The 24520-nt window shown below is 35.2% G+C and overlaps 1 protein-coding gene across 8 annotated transcripts in view; it reads left to right on the top strand.

Moving 5' to 3' along the window:
* CCDC88A (coiled-coil domain containing 88A) overlaps positions 1-24520 on the top strand; it is a 123801-nt gene that overhangs the window by 34032 nt on the left and 65249 nt on the right. For all 8 annotated transcript variants that reach the window (XM_064364115.1, XM_064364110.1, XM_064364112.1 and 5 more), the window contains exons 4-8: positions 1412-1481; positions 4121-4179; positions 12482-12565; positions 14082-14222; positions 21377-21549. In XM_064364115.1, the coding sequence (XP_064220185.1) occupies positions 1412-1481; positions 4121-4179; positions 12482-12565; positions 14082-14222; positions 21377-21549 (527 nt within the window). The remainder of the gene's footprint in view (positions 1-1411; positions 1482-4120; positions 4180-12481; positions 12566-14081; positions 14223-21376; positions 21550-24520) is intronic.

Below are 24520 nucleotides of genomic sequence, written 5' to 3'. Positions count from 1 at the left end.
AGTAACTGGTTGTATCTGAACATGTCAATTTATAAAGAATCTGTCATAGTTATTCCTTAATATTGCAAAGATTCAGTAATTATCACATGGCACCTATCTATCCTGTAGTCTAATTCATCCCAGACCCTTTTCATCTTATCAGTGTCAGTGGTTGTAATGACAGACACAATGTATTTCTTCATTTCTTCAGGGAAGACATGGTATAAACAGAAGGTGCATACTTTATGTATTACCTAAATTGAAGAATTTGAAAGCATTCCGTTCTTTCTGAATCACCTTATACCTTCAGAATCTACATACATTTTTACCACTAAACTTTTACAGAAGTTAAACATCTATTATAGAAGAGAGAAATAATGGTTCACTGAGGAGAAACTGACTTTCATGAAATGATCATTAGACAGCATTTTTAATAAAGCAATTAGGTTTTTTAATTTTAATATCAATTGACATTTAAAAAATGTAGCTCTCTCATTATATTAAAAATATGGCCAGGTGCAGTGGCTCATGCCTGTAATCCCAACACTTTGGGAGGTCGAGGTGGGTGGATCACTTGAGGTCAGGAGTTCAAGACCAGCCTGGGCAACATGGTGAAACCCGTATCTACTAAAAATACAAAATTTAGCCAGGTGTAGTGGTAGACACCTGTGGTCACAGTTACTCAGGAGGCTGAGGCAGGAGAATGGCTTGAATCTGGGAGGCAGAGGTTGCAGTGAGTTGAGATCATACCACTTCACTCCAGCTTGGGTGACAGAGTGAGACTCCATCTCAAGAAAATTTTTAAAAACCATATATATATATATGTGTGTGTGCGTGTGTATGTATATGTATATATGTGTGTGTATATATATGTGTACAGTGACAGTACTCATAAATTTGTATGATATATTTTTAGTTTCCTCAGCAAGAACTAACAAGAACAAAAAGCACACATGTTCCAACTTTTATTGAGGAATGTTTTTTAATTTTGCTTGATCTTTTATTGAGGATGTTTCTTATATTTCTAGCACCTAAAACTTCAGATTTCCAAATAATAAATATTAGGCCATTTTGACTTGGATGCTTTAATTTGGAGACATCTGATATTTTTAAAACTTTATTATTGTTTGTGTGTGTGTAGAGAAAAAGGTCTCACTATGTTGCCCAGGCTGGTCTCAAGTGATCCTCCTACCCTGGCCTTTCAAAGTGTTAGGATTACAGGTGTGAACTACTGCACCCAGCCTGATGTATTATTAACTTAAGCCTATCTGGTATTATAATTTAAGACCATATATAACTTTTTTCATATATGTTTGTTTTAATTGCAATATAGCACACCTACAGAAGAATGTACAAATCATAAGTTACAGCTTGATGAATAATTACCTAGTTAGCATTATCCATGTAACAAGTATTGGATATCTTTTCACAGGAGACTTTGCAGCAATTAATCATGATGTCATTGCCAAATGTCTTAATCATTGGCAAAAATCCCTTTTCTGGTAAGTATTAAAATTAACAATGTGATAGTAACGTCTAATCTTTGTGTAATACTGTGGTGTTTATTTTTTACTACGAGCTTGCTTGTTTACATTAACTCACTAGATTTTTTTTACAACTGTAGAAGTTGGAGGTCATGTTCCATTTTATAGAAAGAGACAAGCTTAGGATATTTTTAAGTTGTAGGTAAGACCAGACATAAATTTTACATTAAATTCAGTGTTTTTTCTACTATACCAAACAGATACTTTTCTGTGATGATTTTTAGTGTCTCATCATAGAGAAGTATAGAAGATGATATAGTTATAAACTTAAAGGAATATTACCTTAGAAAAGACATGATTTTGAAATAATTTCCGGATTTCTATTTATATAGTATCTAACATTGCCAAAATTGTTTGAGTCTGAAGTTTTTCTGATTGGTATATTTTATTTACTTATTTATTTTGGAGATGCAGTTTTGCTCTTGTTGCCCAGGCTATAGTGCAATGGCAGCATCTCGGCTCACTGCAACCTCTGCCTCCTAGGTTCAAGTGATTCTCCTGCCTCAGCCTACCGAGTAGCTGGAACTGCAGGCATAGCCACCACACCCAGCTAATTTCTGTATTTTTAGTAGAGACAGGTTTTTACCATGTTGGCCAGGCTGGTCTCAAACTCCTGACCTCAGGTGATGTTCCTGCCTCGGACTCTCAAAGTGCTGGGATTACAGGCATGAGCCACCACACCCGGTCTGATATGTTTTGAAGTTTATATTAAACTTCTTCTGAATGGAAAGAAAAGAAGTAGTTTCCTTCTTTTTCTTTCTTTCTTTTTTTTTTTTTTTTGAGACAAGAGTCTCGCTCTGTCGCCCAGGCTGGAGTGCAGTGGCATGATCTCTACTCACTGCAGTCTTCCTCTCCCAGGTTCCAGCAATTCCCCTGCCTCAGCCTCCTGAGTAGCTGGGACTACAGGCATGTGCCACCATACCTGCCTAATTTTTGTATTTTTAATAGAGACGGGGTTTCACCATGTTGGCTAGGATGGTCTCGATCTCCTGACCTCATGATCTGCCCGCCTTGGCCTCCCAAAGTACTAGAATTGCAGGTCTGAGCCACCACGCCCAGCCGAGGCAGTTTCTTAGATCATTTAAATTTTTGCTTCAAAATGTTCTGCCCTTTACCAGATTTTAAATGTGATATTTTAGAATTGTAATTTTTGAACAGTTGGGGGAAATTAACAGCTACCTAACAGTTTCATCAGTGGACTTATCCTTACAGGTTATCCAAACTAAGTGTGCTTTCTTCAGCTCATACCCCCCTCAGTCAAAACAAAACCAAATTAAGACTTAAATCAAGTAGCTATTTTTATAGAGGAAACTATTAATTAGATGAGTTGAATTAAGAGCTTAGATAGTTTTTAGAGATACCCTGGGATTTGATTATATAAATTTAAAAATGGAAAAAAAAATATCATATAGGATGGAGTTGTTTTCCATCCTGCATGCACTTGGTGAGTACCTACCAAGTTACAGGGACCAGGAGTGGAAATAGTCTGTGTTCTGAAGGCTCTTCTGGTTTGGTGAGGGATACACAGATTATGTAGAAATCATGTAAAAGTTAGCATGAAGTAGAAATATGTACCAGATGTTCTGGCATATAAAATATGGAGCCATTAATTATTCTTAAAGTTGGCATATAAGTGAGGGTTAGAGACCATTGGTGATTGGGTCAGGGAAGACTACACAGAGATGATAAGAACTATGCCTAGGATTGTGATTAGCAAGCAGTTCACTAGGGGGATGAGGAGGTTGGGGAAGGAGGACAGGCAGAGGGAGTATTAGTCAAGGCAGAGGAGTATGTATATATGCATACTTGAGAGGAATGGTGATTAATGTGGCTCAGTGTGGCTAGAAAGTAGGTTGTTTCATCGAGAGTAGAAGGAAATGTCTGATAAGAAGATTGGGACTTTTTCATAGACAGATTTGCCTAGTGGTAAAAACCTAGCCCAAAGAAGTGATTTTTTTTCCAGCTGAATATTTTAAGAAAATCTTAATTGAATGCTTTTGGATAGGGAATATTCTCTCCATCTATGTTATAGAGTGTTAGCTTTTACCTGGCTTGTTATATACATTTATTTGAACAGCCTCACTGTAACAAACATTTAAGATTCTGATCTTCATGAACATGCGCAGTGGAAAATGATTTAAATTTGATAGGAAGATGAATCATAAGATCTGTGTTCTAAGTAAGAAAATGCTAATAGGCCTAAGAGGAGCCAGACCTATAAGAAGCCATTTTGGCTGCATTTGTGGCATGTCCCTATATCAACCTGATTTGGTAGGTTCTTGATTTGTCAGTCTGGTATAGTACAATCATTTATGGAAAAGGAGTAGATTCATAGTTAGCATACTTATTGCACAGAGCCTTGAAACCTCTTTATCCACTAGCCCTTCAAAATTGATATGATATCCTTGCCCATTTCTTCTGCTGTTACCACCTTGTACATGCATAGAGCTGGTGTTTTGAATTCTCCACTGTATGTGCTTAGACTGAATCCTTCAGTCAAGTTACTATGCATAAATACCTCTGGAAGTGATTCTCCAAATATAAGAGAGTTGAAAATACAGCAAAATGTTGTCCTTAATAAATTGTTTCTATTTTAGAACAAGGCACAGAAGAAGTTAAAAAACTTCTTTTACTTTTATTGGGCTGTGCAGTTCAGGTAAGTTAAAATACTTTCTCATATTTTCACTTTAACAACCTCTTTATATATTTTTATTAGGTTCTAGCTTCTGAAAGACTTACGGATGGACCATTTGTTTTCCAAGTCCTTGTTAGAAAATTTTCAGTAACTATATAACCTCCTAACAAGATTACATTGAAGAAAAGCACTTACTTTATTTCAGAATTTAGTTATATTATCATAGTCATATCATTTAAAATATTTAATTACTCTTTTCCTTATTCTGAGGCTTATCATGACCCTAAGTTTTTGAGTTTTTTTCCACAGATACCATTAGAAACCTCTCCCAAAACATCCTTATGATTTATGTTGTACTTGTGTATGTTTTAGGAGAAGGGAAGGAAGAAGAGAAAGGAAGGGAGGAGGCAGAATTTATTTAAAAGAAAAAGTGAAAAAGGAGGCACAATTTATGAAAAGTGTTTTAGGAGTCTTGGTTATTATTATATTGCTCTTTGATCAATGACTATAATGATAGCTATGATTTGTTGAATGCTTTGTGTCAGATATTATGCCTTATGTAGATTTTCTCATAATATCTTTTTTCAGGTAAGGAGTTTGGGTAGGGTAGTATTTAAGTTATTATCCAAATTAGGACACTTGTGAAAGTCAAAGAAGGTACTGTTAATAATTATAGTGGGCTGGGCATGGTGGCTCATGCCTGTAATCCCAGCACTTTGAGAGGTTAAGTTGGGAGGATCACTTGAGTCCGGGAGTTTGAGACCAGTTTGGGCAACACAATGAAATCCCATTTCTGTTTTAAGTACATATAATAATTATGGTGGAATGGCATGTGTAAACTGGGACTGTCTCAGGCAAACCAGGATGACCCTTCTAAGTTTAAATTTAGGTCATATTGCTAGTAGGCCAAAGAACTGAGATTCAACCCTGGTTGGACTTCAGAATCTATTATACTGTGTTGATTTTTCATTTCAGCCATTTTTGGATGAATTATTACAGTGTTATTTTAAACTATCTCACTTCTTTGTGGAATGAGGTTGTAAACAAATAAATAATATGATTACTAGTAATTTTTTTTACATACATATAACAGAAATTATATATCCCATAGAATATTGGCTTTTAGAGCTGACTGCTTAGGAGTTATAATCTTACATAATATATGTTATTAAAATTTCATGCTGTGTAATGTACAGGTGTTTACTTGATAGTTGAATAAATATTAATTGAATATGGTGTTTGCAGTCTTCTAATTTGGTTATTAGATCCTGAGTTAGAAACACAGCTCTTATTTACAGCCTTTATGTACTATATTTGCTTTAAAAAATGTCCTGCGTTGGTGAATGTTGCATAAATTTAGATAACATAGCAACAGCATAAAATTTGGTTTTTATTGCTGGTTATTGCTTGGTAGTTATTGCTGATTACTAAAATTGACAGTAGGAATGGAGCAGAACCAAGGACCTTTTTTTTGAGACAGAGTCTTATTTTGTCACTTAGGCAGGAGTGCAGTGGTGTGATCATGACTCTCACTGCAACCTCAACCTCCAGGATTCAAGTGATCTTCCCATTTCAGGCTCCCAAGTAGCTGGAACTACAGGCATGTGCCACCATGCCTGGCTGTGTTTTTTTTTGTTTTTTTTTTTTTAAGAAATGGGGTCTCACTATGTTACCCAGGCTGGTCTCAAACTCTTGACCTCAAGTCACCTTCCTGCCTTGGCCTCCCAAAGTACTGGGATTATAGGCATGAGCCACCCTACCTGGCCCTAAAGGGTAAATTTATCTGAGAATAAAGAAAGACTAAATTTTTTTTTTTTTTGAGATGGAGTTTTGTTCTTTATGCCTAGGCTGAAGTGCAGTGGCGTGATCTTTGCTCACTATAACCTCCACCTTCTGGGCTCAAGTTATTCTCCTGCCTCAGCCTCCCAAGCAGCTGGGATTACAGGCACGTGCCACCACACCTGGTTAATTTTTTATCTTTAGTAGAGACAGGGTTTCACCATGTTGGCCAGGCTGGTCTTGAACTCCTGACCTCAGGTGATCCACCCACCTTGGCCTCCCAAAGTGCTGGGATTACAGGCATGAGCCATCATGCCCAGCCTAATTTTTTCATATTTAGAGAGAATAAGTTTTATCGACTGTAGAATACAAACCAAAGGCTCAAGGAGACTGTCATTCTAACCTATGTCAACATCATTCAAGGTTTTTGTAGAAATGAGGAGATAGAAAGGTTGTCAGACCTTGGTCTTTGATGTGATATGAGCTTGTCAAGAAACTTGGAGACTGTCTTTATACATATTGTATGTCCATGTAGTCATAGTAGAATTATACTTTTATTTGAGAGCCTTTAAGACTTGCATCTATTTTGGTGCCAGAATGACAGATCTACCAATAAAGGAGGAAATATCAAATTTTGAAAAATGTTGGTACTATTCGGTATTTTTAAAATGTTAGTGACCTAGTTTTTTTTTAATGCTTCCTATATATCAGGTGCTATAGTAAAGGATAGGGACAGGGATTTTAGAAAAAAGAGGTAAATCTCAAGGAGTTTAAATTTTAAAGGAAAGAGAGTAAACAGTTTAAGGTGATAATTACCATAATGTAATATACATTGGTGCAAAGAAGTATTTTCTTCGGTTTGCTTGTAGTATTAAGAAAGGCCTCTGACAAGGTAATATTTGAAATCAGAGCAAAGATGTTGAGAAAGCAGCCAATTCAGGGAACATAAAGTGTGGTTGGGCCAGGAGCAGTGGCAGGTGGATCACTTGAGATCAGGAATTCAAGACTAGCCTGCCACATGATGAAACGTTGTCTCTACTAAAAGAAAAATACAAAAAAATTAGCCAGTCATAGTGGCTACACAGGAGGCTGAGGCAGGAGAATCACTTGAACCTGGGAGATGGAGGTTGCAGTGAGCCAAGATGGCTCCTCTGCACCTCAGCCTGCGGGACAGAGCAAGACTTCATCTCAAAAAAAAAAAAGTGTGGTTGAAAAGTAGCATTCATGGAGAAGAATGGCAGGAAATTAGACTAGTTAGTTTACATGAATTGGGTTGTGAAAGACTGGATTTGCCACTTTAAGATAGAGTTCAGATTTCAGGCTGGATGAAGTGGCTCATGCCTGTAATCCCAGCACTTGGGAGACTGAAGCGGGTGGATTACCTGAGGTCAGGAGTTCCAGACCAGCCTGGCTAACATGGCGAAACCCTGTGTCTACTAAAATCACGAAAATTAGCCAGGTGTGATGGCGCATTCCTGTAATCCCTGCTACTCGGGAGGCTGAGGCTCGAGAATCACTTGAACCCGGGAGGCGGAGATTGCAGTGAGCTGAAATCGTGCCACTGCACTCCAACCTGGGTGACAGAGCAAGACACCATCTCAAAAAAAAAAAAAAACTGTCAGCCTTCAGCTGTGACCATATAATATAAACAATTAGAAATCTTCGTTGATGCTTAATAGCCAGAATGTGCTTCAGGACAAGAAACTATTGAGGAAGCCAATCAGCCAACAAGTATTGTTGGAATACTTTGTAAAATGTCCTCTCTATTACAGAAAATTTGTTCATCTTGTAGTGAAGAGATTAAAATTCTAATGATTAGTATAATATATAAATAGCATGTTTCCCCACATCTATATCAATCAATTTTATCTGTTATAATTGTTATTTGTAGGTAGAATTAGCAAGATAAAGTTGCTGACATGATTCTAGAGTTTAGGAAATCAGTGGGCCACAGGTTTCAAGAGATACTATATTTATGAAAAGAAATAGGAGCCAAGTGCAGTGGATCATGTCTGTAATTCCAGCACTATGAGAGGTCAAGGCAGGAAGATCACTTGAGCCCAGGAGTTTGAGACCAACCTGGGCAACGTAAGGAGACCCTGTCTATCAGAGAAAAAAAGGCGGGGTGGGGGGAGAGGAGAAAGAGAAACAAGCATTGGGAGATTGAAAAATATGTTCTTCTTTTAAAGAAAAAGATAAGAAATTCTTGAGAGGAAGCAGCATTCAAAAACAGTAACGTTAACCACTATCCAAAGATCTTACCTCACAGAATAAATTATAATTATAACTTTTAATTCTTGATTATACATAAGTAAAAGCCACAGAAATAACTTTAAATATGAAGAAAACGGTCCAAGGATAGGCTTGGGTATTTTTGTTATTGGCTGGCCAACTCAGTCAAGTTTCTCCAGAATCTTTTTCAAAGGATAACACAAGCCTTCTGAACCAGTTCTGAGCATCACCTAGAATTTCAACAGATCTGTGACTCTTCATCCTAGCCCTAAAGTAGTTGAGAGAGTCCTAGGTGAAACCATCCTATGCAGAAGTAAAATTGTTGCAGTGTTTTGTTTGGAAATTTCTTTTGTTCTAAGACTATGTGAAATTCACCCCTTTTTAGCAGAACTTAAAACCTATATAAAACCTATCAGTGCAGGCTACTTAGTATTCAGAAATATTACTTATTTTGGACTTTTGCCAGGTTGGGTAGTGCTGAAAGTAAATGGGTGTTAAGTGTGGTTGGAATTAAAAATTTGACCCTTTTAGGTACCCTCAGAAGGCATCTAACATTAGTATTTGATTCTGAAACCAGTTTTGAACTAGGTCAGTTTGACAACTACAATCTATTATTTACTTATCAGTGATCTGTAAAGCATCTTAAAAGTTAGCATTTTATAACTTTATCATATCATCACTTTTTAAGGAAATAAAACAATTTCTGCTGGGTTCAGTGAAGCACCTTTAGTCTCAGCTACTTGGGAAGATCACTTGAGGCCAGGAGTTCAAGGCTGCTGCTGTATGCTATGATCATACCTGTGAATAACCACTGTGCTCCAGCCTGGGTAATGTAGCAAGACCCAGTCTCTAAAAAAAAAAAAAGAAAAGAAAAAAGAAAAGAAAACAATTTCTAGCAAGACATTTTTCTGAGTATATATAAAAATACAAATATACCTCAAAGAGGGAGACTTTTGTTGATAGAAGTATTATTTTAATATACATGATAGGAAATTTACCATTTTAACAATTTTTAAAGTACATAGTTCACTGGTATTCTGATTGCTGTACATTCACATTGTTGTGTAAGCATTGCCACCATCCATCTCTAGAACTTTTCTTATCTTCCAAAACTAAAACTCTGTATCCATTAAATAATGACTCCCTTTGTTACCAGCCGTTGGTAACTACCACTTTACTTTATGTCTCTATGAATTTGATTGCTCTAGCAACCTCATATAAATGAAGTCACACAGTATTTGTCCTTTTGATTGGCTTATTTGACTTAGCATAATGTCTTTAAGGTTCATTCATGCTATAGCATGTGTCAGAATTTCCTTCCATATTAAGGCTGAATAATATTCCATTGTTTATACCAAAGTTTGTTCATCCATTCATTGATGAACATTTGAGTCGCCTCCATTTTTTGGCCCTTGTAAACAATGTTGCTATGAACATGAGTGTACAAATGTCTGTTAGAATCCCTGCTTATTGCTCTTTGGTAGAACTGTGGTTTGTTTTGGCCTATATTACTAGTTTTCTTATTTAAAACACGAAAATGTGTTCCTTGTTGTATTATTGTCTTGTTCATTAGCTTGTTTTGGGTGCCGTTTCCTCTACTTTAGTATAGTTTTTCCACGTAAACTGTTCTTCTTTCTTTAGCGTCAGAGAACAGGTACTGAAAATATGAGGAATTTGAGGACTAATGTATTAAGGACTTAAGCTCTCTGGTGCAAGATGTACAACTTTAGGGTTAATGCATTTCTCCCTCCTACCCACCTCCCACCCTAATCACTTTGCTTTTTTCCTGTGTTCCAGTTTCCATATCATATTCTTTTTTTTTTTTTTTTTAAATGAGACAGAGTCTTGATCTGTTGCCCAGGCTAGAGTGTAGTGGCATTATCTTGGCTCACTGAAACTTCTGCCTCCCGGATTCAAGCAAATTCTCCTGCCTCAGCCTCCCAAGTAGCTGGAATTACTGGTGCTTGCCACCAACCCTGGCTAATTTTTTATATTTTTAGTAGAGATGAGGTTTTACTGTGTTGGCCAGGCTGGTCTTAAACTCCTGACCTCAGGTGATCCACCTGCTTCAGCCTCCCAAAGTGCTGCGATTACAGGCATAAGCCATTGTGACCGGCTTCCATATCATATTCTTAGAATATCATGGTACTCTACTGGCTTAGTAATCAGTTACTATAATACAGTAAAGTAAAAAAATGAATTTTAGTGCCCATGGTAGTTTAAGAACTTTACATAAAGATAAACGAGCTTAATTTTAAGTGGAAAAAACAATTTGCTGATATTATTTAGTTTTCACAGCTGGAATTAAGCTATATATCTGTTTTTAATACCAGACTTTTCTTATGCTCTAGGGCTGGGCTATTCAATCCAGTAGCCACTAGCCGAGTATGGCTATTTAAATTTAAATTAATTACAATTAAATTAAAATTTCAGTTTCTCAGTTACACTAGCTACATTTCAGGTACTCTATAGCTGCATATAGCTAATGATCACCGTATTGGGCAGCTCTGATAAAGAAATTTGATCTAATTATTCAACTTCAAAGTTTGAATCTTATATTCTGTCTCTTTTCCATTTTGACAGTCTTTCTCTTTTCTAGCCTTCAAAATCCTATAGAATTTATTCTGTATTCTTTAAGGAAGCCAACCTGTTTATAAAATATTTGAGAATGCTTAACTTTTAAGAGTTAAATAAGGTGTGAGATTGAGTAGAAATTGTGTTTGTTACAAGGATAAAGGAAAAATTCTCATTTGTGTTGAGATTGTGCTAAAGGATGAGCTCCTAAAAATAGTACAAGTAGACAACCAGTTGCTCCGGACCTTAGAAAGAGAAGTGTATCTATTTAGTTGAATTAAGGGACTCTTTTGGTGAGTCATAGTCATTACCTTTGATAATAATTATGCTGTTGTGTGTTCTGATAGGCTCAGAAACTATGCATAGGTCAGCGATTTTGGTAAATTTTTAAAAATTTGTTAAATTTTAAAACTGATGCTACTATACCTGAAAAATTAATTATTTTATATACGCTACAAATTTATGATTAGAATGTAATTTCTTAATTGTTCTTACAAGGCCTGTCAAGTATTATTTGCTAGACAAAAATTCTTGTGTTTAAACCTACTAATTTTTATTCCATCCACCCAAAACTCTGACTTCCTAATCACAACTAGGAATTACACATTTCTGGCAATTTACTTTTAACCATTTGATTATTCTAACAATTCTGTGTTACAAGATATAGAACTTTCTGCTGATGGAAGTATGTTTAAATTGTATAGTAGTAGAAAATAGAGCATTACAATTTGGTAAAACAAATATGTAAAGTATAAATCAGAGCCTTTTAAGTTTCATGATCAAAGAGCCAGTTTTTAATTTTGTGACTATATTGTCCTTCCTGGTAGTTCAGTAATTGGCCCAGGAGATGCATCTAATTTAGACAAGGCAGTGCCTTTTGTAGGCACTTCTCATTTGTTAGCAATAAGAATACAGTGATACTAGCAGCTGGTTTGCAGTATTAGTGATGTAGGTGAAGGCAGAGATTAAGATACATGTTAAATTGTTAATACTGACTGGAAGGAAAAGATTGTTTTGCATTTTAATATTTGTAATTTATATAAAGCTTTTTAAAAGTTACACTATAAAGAATTACCTCCTTTATTCCTTTTTGTTACATGTGTACTTGTATATTTATTTTTTTAAATTTTGCCCCTGGTAACTTTGCTATATTAGAAACAAATCAAGTATTTATTAGATTACCTTATAAATGTTGAACTGGGCCACAAAAGTGGGTTTCTTTTATTAAGATTGATAGGATGAAGATGTGAGAATGAATTGTAAGCTTGAAGTAAAAATTGCTTAAATTTTTTTTCCAAGAAGAAAGGCTGTGTTGTTTGGTTATAGTCAAGGACTGACTGAGCATTTTGGCTGTTTTCCGAATTCTGCCACTGACTCACTGTGTTTTTTGGCAAGCAACTTATCCTCACTGAAACAAGTTCTTGATTCTTTACTTCTCTGTGTGTAAAGTTAGCATAATAATATTGTGCTAACCTCAGATGAGTTGTGTAATGGTTTCCCACTTTAGAACTTTCCAGCATAAAAATAGTATGTATTTTCAGTGCCTTGCTTTTTAAAATAATTATTTCTAAATTGTTATTTGTTTATTAGGTAAGTATATTAGACAATATAAATGTAAAACAGAACCTTTACTATACTGTTCAAAATATAGCAAACCTCATAAAGTTTCGGTTATATACAACATTTTAAGGACTATACCCTATAAAGTATGAATAATTATTTTATTCATTTATTTTAGTGTCAGAAAAAAGAAGAATTTATTGAAAGAATTCAAGGTTTAGATTTTGATACAAAAGCAGCAGTTGCCGCACATATTCAAGAGGTAATGACCTATATACAATTTTATGTGCTATTTATGAAGCTTGTGGTATGTTTATTTGTGTATCTCCTAAAATAATTAAAAATCATAGAATAAGCAAGAACAAATCAAGATCAAATATAAATGGACGCTGATTTTATACAAATTGTCTTCTCTTTAGAGATAGTTCCTTACACGTGGCACAGTGTTAACTACAAATATACTGTTGCCTTTATCTTTATTGTATAGTGACATAGGCAGAAAGTGTAATTTGAGGAATGAGGTATATGTCTTTGTTAGAATGGATTACAAAGCAGTAAATGGACATAGCAGAAAGTGGAACACTGCATGTAATTCAAAACAATAGTGAGGTAAGATGACAAGCTTAGTATTGTCATTCTAGTGATTTTCTTTTGAATGAATGGACAGCATAATTTTTATTAAAGATATTACTTGAACTATAAACACAATAATGATTTGTAGCATTCATATAAAAACTTAAGTCTAGGGCATATTATGCAGTGTCAAATAATTGAAGTTAATAAAATTTATTAAAATTCATTTTAAAAGCTATTTCTGCATCTATTTTTAGGTTTTTAATCTTATAAAGACACTTTAGAATTAGAGTATGTTAAATTTTATATGTTGATTAGAAAAGGGAAAAGAGAAAATTTTTAAATAGTGAAAATTGGTAGTATTTAAAATATTCTTTATTTAGAAGACTTTTGTGTTCCTTAGGTCATCTTTTCTCTTATTTAGCCTTTATAAAGCCCAGATTTCTTGTCAGTAACACTGTTGTCAACAATAAGCATATTAGTACTTTTCAAGATGTAATTTTATTGGTAGTCTCCCATTACAGAGTACATATTTGCTTTATGCTAGTTATATGGTTTTATTTTATTCTGAATAAATGCTAAGTAGTGCAAGTTACTGAATTTGCCACCATCCTTGCAAGTATAATTCTTTTTGCTGCTTGTTATGAAAGTTAGAGCAAATTATTGGAATTACAGTGAGAAATGGAAGGCACTTATATAACTTTTCCATTCTTTTAAAAATCTTTATATTGGGAATCCTTTCTCCTAAGCTTCTGTGACAGCGTCATCTTCAGAATCTGTAAAGACTTAGATATTCAATTACAACAATGCAGTAACATATATCCTACAAGATTAAAAACGTTTTGCTCTTGAATTCAGGTAAAATAAATTAAAAATCTTATCTACAAAGTTCAGTTGATTTTGTTAAAGAAGTTGTCAGGATATATCAGCATTACTTTCCTTTAACAATGTCTTGAATTAAATATTAATATTTTATTTTTGTTGACTAGAAAATGAATATTAATTCATTTAAGGACTATATTGAAAATAATTTTTAGTTACAGTGTTTTCATCGTGAATTTCAAATGTTCTCCTTTTAACATCATATTGACTTTTCATATTTTATATGGGATATATAATATTTTAGCTAATATTGTACTATAGTCAAATAGATTTTTAAGTGTTAGCCACTTTTTGGGTTGTTTATTTTGGTTACTTTTCTAAAGGTAACTCATAATCAGGAAAATGTGTTTGACCTGCAATGGATGGAAGTGACTGATATGTCGCAGGAGGACATAGAACCACTCTTGAAAAATATGGCATTGCATCTAAAAAGACTTATAGATGAGAGAGATGAACATTCAGAGGTTTGTAAATTTCTTTCAGTGTATTGTGAAAGTTTGCTTTTCAAAAAAGAAAATAGTAGCTTTGGGGAGTTTTCAGAATCAATACTATTTCTTAGAGACAGGTAATAAAGGAGTGTCTTTTTTTGTGTGGACTACAGAAACCTAAAAGGATGTGTGTAAGAACCCCAAATTGCCAATAAACAAATTGCAGTTAGGTTTCTCTTCTCCTTTCCTTTTAAATTAGTATTATTCTGATTTTTTTTCCCTGTTTTTCCAAGTCATCCCCACAGCTTTGGCAACAATACAGAAGTCTGAAACTGAAAATATAGTTGATGTAAGTGGAAAAATCATTGCCATGAAGCATAAGAATTTGCTTAAGGCTAATTTCTTAGTTTTATTGCCACATGTTGAGGTTGGAAAAGTAAGTTTTAATAGAAGGAGAATAACAGGTGTTCTGAATAAAATGTCCCACAAAAGATCTCAAATGAGGTGTGATTTTAAAAAGAGAATTATTATAAGTCCGTTAAAACAGAACTTTGCTTTTTAAAAAGAGTACAAGTGTACCAAGTTTTCTATTTGCACTGTCTGAAAGCAGTTTAATTTTAAAAAGTCTAGACTTTAGTGCATGCAGTGGTGGGTAGTATTTTCTTAATAGAAGAGCAAAGTACTCTGCCTTCTGCTGAATGTATAGCTTTCATTAGTTTCATTTACATGAGAGATGCAGTTTTGAGCTTATTTACAGAGAATTTGTATGAGTACCCTTGAGACCAGTGAAAGACTACATAGAGAAAATTCCTAAGTTTTTTTTTTTCAATATAAAACTTTCTGGTCTCTCTGGGGGATAGTCAGTTCTGATGTGAATTTTCAATATTTCTTTAAGCATTAAACAAAAAGAAAATATAGGAAATAAATATATTAGAGCAACAGTTAAATTTTTTTTAAAGTTAGGACATTGAGACCAAAGGAAGGAAGGAATAAATTGAAAAACATCCCTACTACGTATCAAATTTATCCTGAGATACTTAGATCATTTCACTTTCAAATAGATTTTTTAGCCATATGCTGTCTTTTTTTAGTGTCTTTTTACTGCTTTATGCATTTTCTAGAATATTTATTTATTTGTATTTCAGGTTGTTAAAGGTACTGCAATAAGGTATCATCCAGTTTCTGAGGAATTATTCCTAAAAATCTGTACTTTCATTTTATTTTATTTTTTGTTATTTTAAAAATTTTTTTGAGACAGAGTCTTGCTCTATCGCCCAGGCTGCAGTGCAGTGAGACCATCTCGGCTTACTGCAACTTCCGCCTCCCAGGTTCAAGCGATTCTTCTGCCTCAGCCTCCTGAGTAGTTGGGATTACAGGCATGTGCCACCATGCCTGGCTAATTTTTATATTTTCAGTAGAGACAGGGTTTCACCATGTTGGCTAGGCTGGTCTCTAACTCCTGACCTCAGGTGATCCTCCCACCTTCGCCTTCCAAAGTGCTGGGATTACAGGTGTCAGCCACTGCACCCAGCTTATACTTTAGTTTTATATGACTGATGGGCAGGTATAAAATGTTTGATCTCAGGTTGGGCATGGTGGCTCACGCCTGTAATCCTTGTAATCCTAGCACTTTGGGAGGCTGAGATGGGTGGATTGCTTGAGGCCAGAAGTTCGAGACCAGCCTGGCCAACATGGCAAAACCCCATCTCAACTGATAGTAAAATAATAACTGGGCGTGGTAGCACGTACCTGTAATCCTAGCTACTTGGGAGGCTGAGGCATGAGAATTGCTTGAGCCTGGGAGGCAGAGGTTGCAGTGAGACAAGATCATGCCACTGAACTCCAGCCTGGGCAACAGAGCAAGACTCTGTCTCATAAAAAAGAAAAAAAGTTTGATCCCATTTAAGTGAATTGATTAATATGGGTGAACAGAATACTTACCATTTCAGCAGAACATTTTCCTGAGTGATTTAAAAAAAAAAGAAATAAAGAAAAGAGAATACTTACCATTATGTGACTCTGGCAAACTAAAAGGATTATGAAATACTATGTAGAATGGTTGAAAACCCTTTTAAAATATATTATCTTGCCTGTTTAAGCATTTTTGTTAAATTTTTTTTTTTCAAATGAGGAAAAAAAAGTGGTCATACTCTTCTGTCTCAGATATTTGGGAAAAAAGTTAATAGCTGGGATAGGGTTGGGGAGAGGTATCCAATCATCTGGGAAATTTTTTTTTCTTAATTTGGGCTACCAGTAGACTAATTTGAAAAGGTCATTTAAAAAATTGGGGAAAATATTAGACAAATGTAAAGGTAGTATGTAACTAGAATTCTGTGTCATTCAATTAGATCGAAACAAGTTCTTATTTAGATTTTTCCTTTAACTTTTTTTGTTTTGATTAGCTTTTGTTATAATTCTTTCACTTCAGTCTAAAAAGTATATATTTGATCACCTTTTTTAACATTTCTTTTTACTTTTGTATTCTTAATGCTATAGAACAAGTATGTCTTTAGTCCTCTTCTTTTACTAAAAACCAAATAGGAGATTTTAATGAATTTAAGATCACTTTATTAGCACTGTTAATTTTATGCCAGACTTTGTGCTATAAGTTTAACACATAGTCTTTTATTAAATCTGCATGAAAACCCCATTTTATAGATGAAGCTACTTGAGCCCCAAGTAGTTAAGTAACTTGTCAGATCTAACTCCAGTGCCTGTGGTTAGAAACATAATGTAATACCTTTGCCTAAATCCATGGTTGTACGGAGCACACCTCCAATTTCTTTTCCTTAATAATGAATTCTACAAGTAGAATTAATAGGTCATCTGTTTTTGTTTTGTTTTGTTTTTTGTTAACACTGATTTATCTTTTTGGGTTTATTCTTCAGTATATATTAAGACATACCTGCTTTTTGCAAGGGCTTATGCTTGGGAGCAAAAAACTGGCAAACTATTTCAAAAAAGAACCAAAGATTGATATAGTCTAATAAGGAAGTTATTTTAATAAAATAACTGTAATAAAATTTTGAACATGGTAAGTGCAAAAAATGATATATATAATTTTTTATATATATTCCTATAGCATATAGTATATATTCCTATATATATTTATATATATATGTTATGGGAATTGGAGAGCTTACAAAATTAGCTATGCTTTAAAAACATTTCCCGTCAGATTATTTTGTTTTTGCATCAGACTATTTTGAAAATGTATGGGAAGTGTTGAGCTCAAGAAGTTACTGACATTAGAGAAAAGTCAAAATATCTGAAAAATCTTTAATGGAAAATACTCTGGGAACTCTTAACTTTTAAAGTACCAGGTTTCTTTCTTTCTTTTTAATGTTTTGTAATACACAGTTCTTTGACTTCTTGATAGATACCTCCATTTCACCACCTACTAACTTCAAATGTAGTATCTGTCTTCTGTACTTTTTCCTGTTCTTAATTTTGTGAATTGTTTAATTGAATATTTTTGTGCATCCATTTTTGTGTAAAATACTATGCTAGATAAAATGAGAGATTGAGAGATACAAAGGAGGTGTAAGAAAGATGATATCTGGTTTATTGAGAAAACTACATTATTTGTAAGTACAAAATATGAGCTAGCATATAAATAAGTGCTAGTTTATTTGTACATGAGAAAATAGTAATAGTTACTATCTGTCAGCTTTGTTAGAGTCAGGAGATGTTAGAAAGAAAGATTAAAGATAACTGAGACAGTGGCCGGACGCAGTGGCTCATGCCTGTAATCTCAGCACTTTGGGAGGCCAAGGTGGGTGGATCACGAGGTCAAGAAATGAAGACCAACCTGGCCAACATGGTGAAACCCCGTCTCTACCAAAAATAGAAAAATGAGCTGGGTGTGATGGCATGCACCTGTCATCCCAGCTACTTGGGAGGCTGAGGCATGAGAATTGCTTGAACCTGTGAGGCGGAGGTTGCAGTAAGCCAAGATTGCACTCCTGCACTCCAGCCTGGTGACAGAGCAAGACTCGGTCTCAAAAAAAAAAAAAAAAAAATCAATAACAAAGATAATTGAAACAGTAAGAAAATATACAAATAAAAGTTGGCTCCAAGTACATGGAGTCTGGGATACTATGGAGATTAATATAACACTATTCACAGGGAAGTTGGGATGAACATGCTGATCAAGGGATAGAAGAGAATAGTGTTATTAGACATCTGAACCATCCTTCAAAAAGTGCCAAGAAGGGAATGTGATTTTTTTTTTCCTGGGTAGACAAAACTTGTATATCTTTGAAGAACATAGAGAAAAAAGCCAATAAGAAGAAAGAAATTGAAATGTTTAAGTAAGGAATACATATTAGAAGCAAAAAAATGCATAAGAAGAAAGGAGGTAATCCCAAGTGGTTTTATTTCTTTGGCAAATTGGAGGACAGGTGAAAGTAATGATAGCAGTTTGCAGTTGGAGGCTTAAGTAGAGAAGAGGTAATACATTTACATAGTCATCATAAAAATATTTGAAGGGAAATGAGCAAGGTTTCAATAAAAAGATAGATAGGCAGTGGAAAGAGTTTAATTGAAAATGAATGGCAAGATCTGTACTAGGACTGTGTCACTTGTTTTTCCATAAGAGCTTTATCATCCTGGAGCAAAAATAGAGAAAACTGATGGTGGGTCAGGAAGATAACAGTGTTGGAGTCAAACTTGAACTCGAATCTCTGCTATCCTTATCATTAGTTGTGTGACTTTGGTTAAGTTATTTAATCTATATGAGCCTAAGTTTTCTCATGTCTAAAACTGGCATAATACCTCTATTGCAAATTATAGTATTGGGTGAGATCTTGTTAATCCCTCACAAGTTCTATAAATGTTAATTCCTTTTTCTTTTTTTGCAAAGAATGAGCCAGTAAAAGAGCACAGTAAGAATGACATTTAAGGGCCTAATTGTAATTCCAGGCTGAGTAGGAACTCTAGAGTAGCCAGGAATAATCTCTTGAACTGAGTAAAACGGGAGGAATTGAGTGAATAAAGGTTCAGGAGTAGGTATGGTGACATGGGAAAATGATAGTAAAGGAGGCATGCTACAGTAGAAGAATTGCTTCCTTTGCTGGAGAAAACTGTATGAACTGATATAAGGAGTGGACATGGAATTAGTAGAGAGAAAAAGAAATGGGAAGTAATTTTCTGAGGTTCATCAACAGACATACTGGAATCAGAAAGCAATAGTTACAGGCAGGAAGGTAAGATGGACCTTGATACAGGTGCTGAAATGTATCCTGAAGATAAATCAATTCTGGTAGATGGTTAAAAAAAAAAGAAAAAGAAAAAAGTAATGATTCTGGAAATGCAGATAAAACTTGGTGATAAGAAATAAATCAAGGATGCTATTTCATGATCCCAAGGTAGTAACCCTACCCATTCTTTCTAAAATCATAGTACAGCTGAAATTGCTATATAAGGCAGTTTATTTGCCTGAGAAGTTTCAAAGAAAAACCTGAGAAATTGGGTTAGGGTAAGAGAATTTACATACAACAAAATGAAAATTAGGGAAATTGAGGAGGTACATATAGCCCTTAAAGTTTAGATTTAGGAAAATGAAAAGGAGGTTTGTGTCCCATGGAGGGTCTTGGAAGAGAGAGAGAAAGAGAAAGCGAGAGAGAAAAAGAGAAGGAAGGGAGAAAAGGGAAGAAGGAGAAAATGGAAAGGAAGGAGAAGGGAGGGCCTTTGAGAGGGGAACCAGATTGAAACTAGTATTAGAGCATAAGATGTGAAGTCAGACTGGGATGGAGTCATGAGCTATTAGCTAGTTGTGTGATCATGGACAAATCAGTCACTGTGCCTCAATTACTTATTGCAGAGTAAAGAGATTGAGCTAAATTTTTGAGGTATTGTTAGGACCCTCCAAGATCCCTGTTCATAATTCAAGAGTAGTGCTGTCCAATTCTCCAGTGATGGCAAGATTGTATTTCTAGGCTGTCCAAGATTGTATTACTGGGCTGTGCAATACAGTAATGGCTGTGTGCACTTGAAATGTGGCTAGTGCAACTAAGGAACTGAATTTTATTTTTTTGAGACGAAGTCTCACCCAGGCTGGAGTGCAGTGGAGCAATCTTGGCTTATGGTAACCTTTACCTTCCGGGTTCAAGTGATTCTCCTGCTTCAGCCTCCCAGGTAGCTGAGCTTACAGGTGTGTGCCACCATGCCCAGCTAATTTTTTTGTATTTTTAGTAGATATGGGATTTCACCATATTGGTCAGACTGGTCTTGAACTCATGACCTCAAATGATCTGCCTGCCTCTGCCTCCCAAAATGCTGGGATTATAGGCATGAACCACTGTGCCCAGACTGGAACTGAATTTTTAACTTAAAAATTTTTTAATTAAATAGCCACCTATGCTACTGGCTATTATATCGGACAACATATTTCCAGACAAATCACTCTTGAGTTTCTTTCTTTCCTATGTCAACGGGTCTTTTATGCCTTTCCAACATTGGCTATCTGATCTAATCATTTTCATCATAATTGATTTATTTTGTTAAAAAACTAGGAAGGGAAAAATAGCAAAGACATGGAATGAACCCAGATGTCCCTCAGTGACGGACTGGATAAAGAAAGTGTGGTGCTTACAAACCATGGGTACTATGCAGCCATAAAAAAGAATGAGATCATGTCCTTTGCAGGGACATGGATGAAGCTGGAAGCCATTATCCTCAGCAAACTAATGCAGGAACAGAAAACCAAACACCACATGTTCTCACTTAAAAGTGGGAGCTGAACAATAAGAACACATGGACACAGGGAGGGGAACAACACTCACTGGGCTCATTGGGGGAGGCCAGGAAAAGAGCTAATGCATGCTGGGCTTAATACCTAGGTGATGGGTTGTTAGGTGCAGCAGACTACCATGGCACACATTTACCTGTGTAACAAACATGCATATCCTGCACTTGTACCCTGGAACTTAACAATAACAACAATAAAATTAAAAAACTAGGAAAGGAAAAAATTATTACCTTGTTTAGTGTTATTTATTAAGTAGCTCATGCATGAACTGTTGAATGAAACTTATAAAGAATGACAACTAAATATGATAGTTAAGATGTTTTTGACCAATGAATTATTTTTAATATTGTAGTACAATTCTTAGACCTAGTGGATAGTGTTGATGTGTCTTTTTGGCTAATATGTAGAATACTGAAAGTGATTCTGTGTGTATTTCTAGACTATCATAGAACTCTCTGAAGAGCGGGATGGTCTTCATTTTCTACCCCATGCCTCTTCATCTGCACAATCACCCTGTGGTTCTCCAGGCATGAAGCGAACAGAAAGTCGACAACATCTGTCAGTGGAACTGGCAGATGCTAAAGCCAAGATAAGAAGGCTTAGGCAGGAATTGTAAGTTGCTGATTTTTAAGGTTCATTGAATTTATATGGTCCCAAAGGTGACCCAAACAATATTTTTAAATTATAGAAATATTGCCAGCTTGTGTCAATGTTCTCGTGACTATGTGTCAAAATGAGGAAAATAAGGAAGCTAGCATAAGACTTTCCTATTGCTAAATCTTACCAATTTAAAGGACGCCTTTTATTCTAGAGTTATGGCCTTTCTAGCTTTCTAATGTTAATGTCTTTTTTTTTTTTTAAGTAGAATAATTCCTCATTTGGCAGATTGGGGCTGTCAATTTTTTGCCTTTACATTCCTTGAAATCCAAATTATTAGGAACTACTGATGTAGGTCAATAAGTTTAAGTATTTTTAAATTAATGTTTTGCACCTAAAAAACTGAGTTGTTGGCATTATAGTATTATCAAAAAATAATTTTTCATGTATGTATCTTGGATTGAGATGCCTGAGCCATGTACTTAGTAAAGGTAAATACAGTCATGTGCCACATCACGATATTTCAGTAAACAATGGACCACATATATGATGGTGGTCCTGTAAGATTATAATGGAGCTTCATCTAGTGAAGCCTTGATGTTCCTGACCCTGTGTAGGCCTAGGCTAATGAGTGTCTTAGTTTTTAACAAAAAAAGTTTAAAAACCAAAAAGAAAAGAAAAGAAAAATGGTTATAGAGTAAGTACATAGGCTGGGTGTAGTGGCTCATGCCGGTAGTCCTAGCACTTTGGGAGGCCAAGGCAGGTGGATTGCTTGAGGTCAGGAGTTGAAGACCAGTCTGGCCAACACAGTGAAACTCCATCTCTACCCAAAATATAAAAAAATTAGCTGGGTGTGGTGGCGTGCACCTGTAATCCCAGCTACTAGGGAGGCTGAGGTAAGGGGAATCACTTGAACCAGGGAGGTGGAGGTTGCAGTGAGCTGAAATCACGCCACTGCACTCCAGCCTGGGTGATGGCGAGACTCCATCTCAAAAAAAAAAAAAAAAAAAGAATAAGGATATACAGAAAGAAAATGTTTTTCTACAGTTGTACAATGTGTTTATGTTTTAAACTAAACATTATAAAAGAGTTAAGTTTAAAAATTTGAAAGTTTATAAAGTGAAAAGTTACAATGAGCTAAGGTTAATTTATTATTGAAGAGATAAAAATTTTTAAAACTAAATTTAGGGCCAGGCAAAGTGGCTCATGCCTGTAGTCCCAGCACTTTGGGAGGCTGAAGTGGGCGGATCACCTGAGGTCAGGAGTTGAAGACCCAGTCTAGTCAACATGTCAAAACCCTGTATCTAGGAAGAATACAAAAATTTAGCTGGGCATGGTGGCACATGCCTGTAATCCCAGCCATTCGGGAGGCTGAGACATGAGAATCGCTTGAACCCTGGAGGCAGAGGTTACAATGAGCTGAGATTGTGCCACTGCACTCCAGCCTGGGTGACAGAGTGAGATTCTGTCTCAAAAGAAAAAAATACAATACAATACAATAAATAAATAAACTTAGTGTATCCTAAGTATAGTGTTTATAAAGTCTACAGTAGTGTACAGTAATGTTCTAGGCCTTCACATTTACTCAGTGACTCATCTAGAGCAACTTTCAGTCCTGCAAATTCTATTCATGGTAAATGCCCTATACAAGTGTACCACTTTTTATCTTTTATACCCTATTTTTACTGTACCTTTTCTATGTTTCGATACACAATTACTTACCATTGTGTTATAGTTGCCTACAGTATTCAGTACCATTACATGCTGTATAAGTTTGTAGTCTAGAAGCAATAGGCTATACCATATAGCCTACGTATATATTAGGCTATACCATCTAGATTTGGTAAGTACTATATGCTCTGTGATGTTGCACAGTGATGAAATCACCTAACTTATTAGAGTATATTCCCATAATTAAACGATGCATGACTGCGTTCAGATTTGGTTAGTGCTGATAAAATTATATTTTCTTAAAAAGACCATTACAGAAAAGCAAGTATAAATGTCACATAGGCATTCCTTGGTGAACCCCAAGTAAAGATGTGATCAATCTCTGCTGGAGATTTGTTTTTATTTTGTACTTTTAAAAGAACAAAGGATTTTTGTTGTGAGGGCTTTTTTTTTTTTTTTTTTTTTTTGGTTTCTTGGAATTTGAGCTTCAGAATATAGATTTTAAATTTATAACCACAGTGTAGCAACTAAACTTATTTACTGATTATTTAAAACAGTTAAAGTGATTGAATATGCAAAGTAGAAAAAATATTACAGTTCATAGGAAAATTTGAAAATAAAAAATAACAGCTTTCATTTGTGGATGTCTGCATTATATTATGTATCTATTGAAATGAACACGCCCAGGATATTCTATAAACAGCTGCACCAGGAAGATTAGAGAAGAGATTGCTGTTATTAGTTTGACTGGCAGTTAATGGATAGTCTAAATAGTGAACACTAGTTCGTTCCATATAATTTAGCACAATCTTCTCCAGCCTTTAGATAAAGCATGCAATTACATCTGTAATAATGGCTGTGAATTCGTTTAAGGTTTTACACTATGTTAGAATTTAATTTTTAAATAAAATTTACTTGGCTGTGGAGTATATTAAAATTCCAAAAAATTGAGGAAGTTGATGAAATTTGGTTTTCTAATACTGATTAGAAAATGTAAATGAGTATTTTTTTTTTTTTCTGTAGAAAGTGATTAATTTAGAGAGAGAGAGAGAGGAACCAGAGAAGGAGAGAGAAATAAACAGCTAACTCTCACACTGAGTGAGAGAATCCAGAAAGATGGAATCCAGGAGAGGAAAGCAGCTTCCACACTGAGTGGAAGGGAATAGAAAGAGATGGAGTTGAGGAGGGGAAGACAGGCTTCCACAAGAGTGTTCAAAGGGAACTCCAGAGGGAAAATCCAGGATAGAGAAAAACAGCTTCCACAAGCAAGAGAGTGTTCATAGAAGGGCATCCAAACATGGAGTCCTGTAAATGG

The sequence above is a fragment of the Aotus nancymaae genome, unplaced genomic scaffold (assembly GCF_030222135.1).
Source record: "Aotus nancymaae isolate 86718 unplaced genomic scaffold, 86718_ANA_hifiasm-v0.15.2.pri h1tg000057l, whole genome shotgun sequence".
In the NCBI taxonomy this organism is placed as follows: Eukaryota; Metazoa; Chordata; class Mammalia; order Primates; family Aotidae; genus Aotus; species Aotus nancymaae.
The sequence above is the reverse complement of the archived record's forward strand: the minus strand, read 5'-3'. Positions and strand labels throughout refer to the sequence as shown.